The sequence below is a fragment of the Chiloscyllium plagiosum genome, chromosome 3 (genome assembly GCF_004010195.1).
Source record: "Chiloscyllium plagiosum isolate BGI_BamShark_2017 chromosome 3, ASM401019v2, whole genome shotgun sequence".
In the NCBI taxonomy this organism is placed as follows: Eukaryota; Metazoa; Chordata; class Chondrichthyes; order Orectolobiformes; family Hemiscylliidae; genus Chiloscyllium; species Chiloscyllium plagiosum.
In genome coordinates this window covers 66,823,694-66,826,918 of record NC_057712.1, presented here as the reverse complement: position 1 = coordinate 66,826,918, position 3,225 = coordinate 66,823,694, and the positions used below count along the sequence as shown (strand labels likewise).

Genomic DNA, 3,225 nt, shown 5'->3' with positions numbered 1-3,225 from the left:
GGTCGCCTCACTTTAGGACAGATGTGGAAGCTTTGGAGAGGGTGCAGAGAAGATTTACCAGGATGTTGCCTTGAATGGAGAATAGGTCGTACGAGGATAGGTTGAGAGTTCTCGGTCTTTTCTCGTTGGAACGGCGAAGGATGAGGGGTGACTTGATAGAGGTTTATAAGATGATCAGAGGAATAGATAGAGTAGACAGTCAGAAACTTTTTCCCCAGGTACAACAGAGTGTTACAAGGGGACATAAATTTAAGGTGAGGAGTGGAAGGTATAGGGGAGATGTCAGGGGTAGGTTCTTTACCCAGAGTGTGGTGGGGACATGGAATGCGCTGCCTGTGGGAGTGGCAGACTCAGAATCATTGGTGACCTTTAAGCGGCAATTGGATAGGTACATGGATTGGTGCTTAAACTAGGACAAATGTTCGGCACAACATCGTGCTGTATTGTTCTATGAACAATTATTCAAGCATTAACTTCTGCAACAACACAGAAACTCTTAGCAGCCATCGGCCAGATGGTTCCCCTAGCCTGTTCACCATTCAATAACACGATGGCTGAACTCTCCTGCTCTATCCTTGTGTCCTGCACTTCCCTTATTGTCCAAAAAAAAATCAATCAATCAATCCCAATCTGAATATACTCTTTAATCAAGTTTCCAGACATCCCTAGGGTAGAGAAATCCAAAGATTTGCACCATGCTGATTGAAAAAAATCTTCATATCAGTCCTGAATTACCTCCTCCTTACCCAGAGACTATGATCCCTACTTCCAAACTCTAAAGTCTGGGGAACTATCCTCTCATATCTATCCTGTCAACTCCTCTGTGAATTTTACACCTTTCAATGAGATAAAACTACTTAACAGCTGGGCGAGATGAGACAGTAAAAACCCTCCTTGCTCCATAGCTGGCCAAATACATTTCCAGATTCATTTTTCTGAGTAGCAACCCAGAATAATTATTGAACTTTTCTTCTCTTCTGAGAAACAAGACTCTCAGGCTAATTGTCATGCTCTCATTGTCATTCTGCCCGGGATAATCTGATTTAGTACTTGGGATCTTCCTACTCTGTACATCTCAACTAAATAGTTAACAGACTTTGAACCAAGCTGTTTCTTCTAATATCCTTCTGATGTACTCCACTCTAGTCACTTTAAAGGTTTGAATTTTCATTACTTTTGCTTTTAAATAAAAGTAACTGCTTCGTGTAAACAATTCTAAATCCTCAGTATTGCTGTCCCTCTTTGATATAAAGTATTGCCTTACCTTTGGAGACTTATGGGGAGTCCGTTTTCGAGGTTGAGGTGGGTACAGTCTCAATATTTTTGTTGATGATATAGGTGATTGAGGTTTTTTTGGAGGACGGGGAGGAGGATGCAATGTGGAATTTTCATATCTCCGCAGCATGTAGTACACATCTTCGCTGATCTCCTCTACAATGGTTTTTGGAGTAGAACATGGAACATTTACTGCTGGCCTCTGTAACATTTGAACGGACAAGTTGACTCGCTGAACTGGAATTTTGAAACATTCTGAAGGACTGTCCAGCATGCTCACGAGCAAGCATGGATCTGTAATTTCTTCCTCAATTCGTAATGAAGGCAAGGCTGCTAAATTGTCATTGATTGACAAATCTCTTACGGATACTTTAACATTAAAGGGAAGGCTAAAATGTTCACAAATGTCAGAAATATTGTACTGCTTTTTATCATGAATAACTTCAACAAAGCTTCCTTCCATATATGTAGGAAGGAGGACTTGTTCATAGTCTTTTCCCACAATTTTTTCACAAGCCAGTGCTTCAACTATCCGTTTATCTCCTTCCCAGCTGACTTCAGTGCTCTGACATTGATGAACAAGAAACTGGTCACCCACCTCTACAGACGAAAACTCTGCATACTCGGATTCAAACATCTTTGTTGCAATGACGTGCAAGTGGTCATTGTTGTTTATTGCCAGCTTCAGATCATACACTGTTGGGAACTCTCTCGGTCTTCTTTTGAATCGTCCTTTGTAGGTTTTGGGAATTAAAAAGTGCTTTTTATTTAAATCGCTTCTGTTCTCCGATGCAATCGCTTTCTTGGCAAAGTGCTTCTCGTGAATAACTATTATTCGTTCTGCTCTCAGGGAATTGTAAATGTGCTGGTGGTCAGGGCACTCAATTATTTCAGCCAATATGGGGAAGTCTTCATCCGGTCTTTTAAAAACATCAATTAATGTCAGAGGCTGTACAAAGGAGTTAATGTCATAAAGCTCTGTCACGTCTATAACCTCTACATCAAGGTTAGATGGTATGTATACAATATCCTTTCGGACTGAAGAAATAATTAAGAGAGAAAATAAAATCAGTTGCTTTTCTTCACTGAAACACACAAAATTATTTGTCACAGTTTGGAGTCAAGAGATGCTTTCGAAACGTCACATTTTAATTCCACCCTTCCTAACACCTCCTTACTGTTCTTCCTCTGAAACGTGCAGAAGAAACCAAATGAATAACTGCTCATGCTGGCAGATGCAATAATGCAAAGGTTTCCAAAGGAATGCTCCCCATGCCAACCACACACCTCACTCCTCACCATCTTTAAAATAGAACTACCAGAGTAAAAACAGAACCATAGGGATTGGACTTGAGCACTGCCACTACAAAATGTTGATACTTCTCTGTAGTAAATGTTTATTTTTTCTTTCTTCCTACACATAGTTTCTACAACTGCTGAAAATCTTTTATGGGGGCAAGTGACAAAGGTGCGAATCATAAGATAAAATGGTGAATAAAATGGAATATTTGTGCCCTGACACTGGTGAGAAATATATGATCTTAAAACAAAATGGTCACATATAGAACAACTTATTAAATTCTACATAGCTGCTCTGTGGAAACTACACAATTTCTTCTTGCAAATTTCCTGCTTTCCGATTGCCTCTAAAGGAAGAAGGAGAAAGTGAGTTCTGCAGATGCTGGAGATCAAAGTTGAAACTTTATTGCTGGAACAGCACAGCAGGTCAGGCAGCATCCAGGGAACAGGAGATTCGACGTTTCGGGCACAGGCCCTTCTTCAGGAATGAGCAGAGAGTGTTCAGCAGGAGAAGATAAAAGGTAGGGAGGAGGGACTTGGAGGAGGGGCGTTGGAAATGTGATAGGTGGAAAGAGGTCAAGGTGAGGGGGATAGGTCGGAGTAGGATGGAGGTGGAGAGGTCAAGAAGAAGACTGCAGGTCACTGCAAGAA

At 41.0% G+C, this 3,225-nt stretch overlaps 1 protein-coding gene across 1 annotated transcript in view; it reads right to left on the bottom strand.

Annotated features, from left to right (window-relative positions):
* Positions 1 to 3,225, bottom strand: part of themis (thymocyte selection associated) — a 47,822-nt gene that overhangs the window by 13,398 nt on the left and 31,199 nt on the right. The window contains exon 4 of the mRNA XM_043683711.1: positions 1,265 to 2,313. Coding sequence (XP_043539646.1) covers positions 1,265 to 2,313 — 1,049 coding nt within the window. The remainder of the gene's footprint in view (positions 1 to 1,264; positions 2,314 to 3,225) is intronic.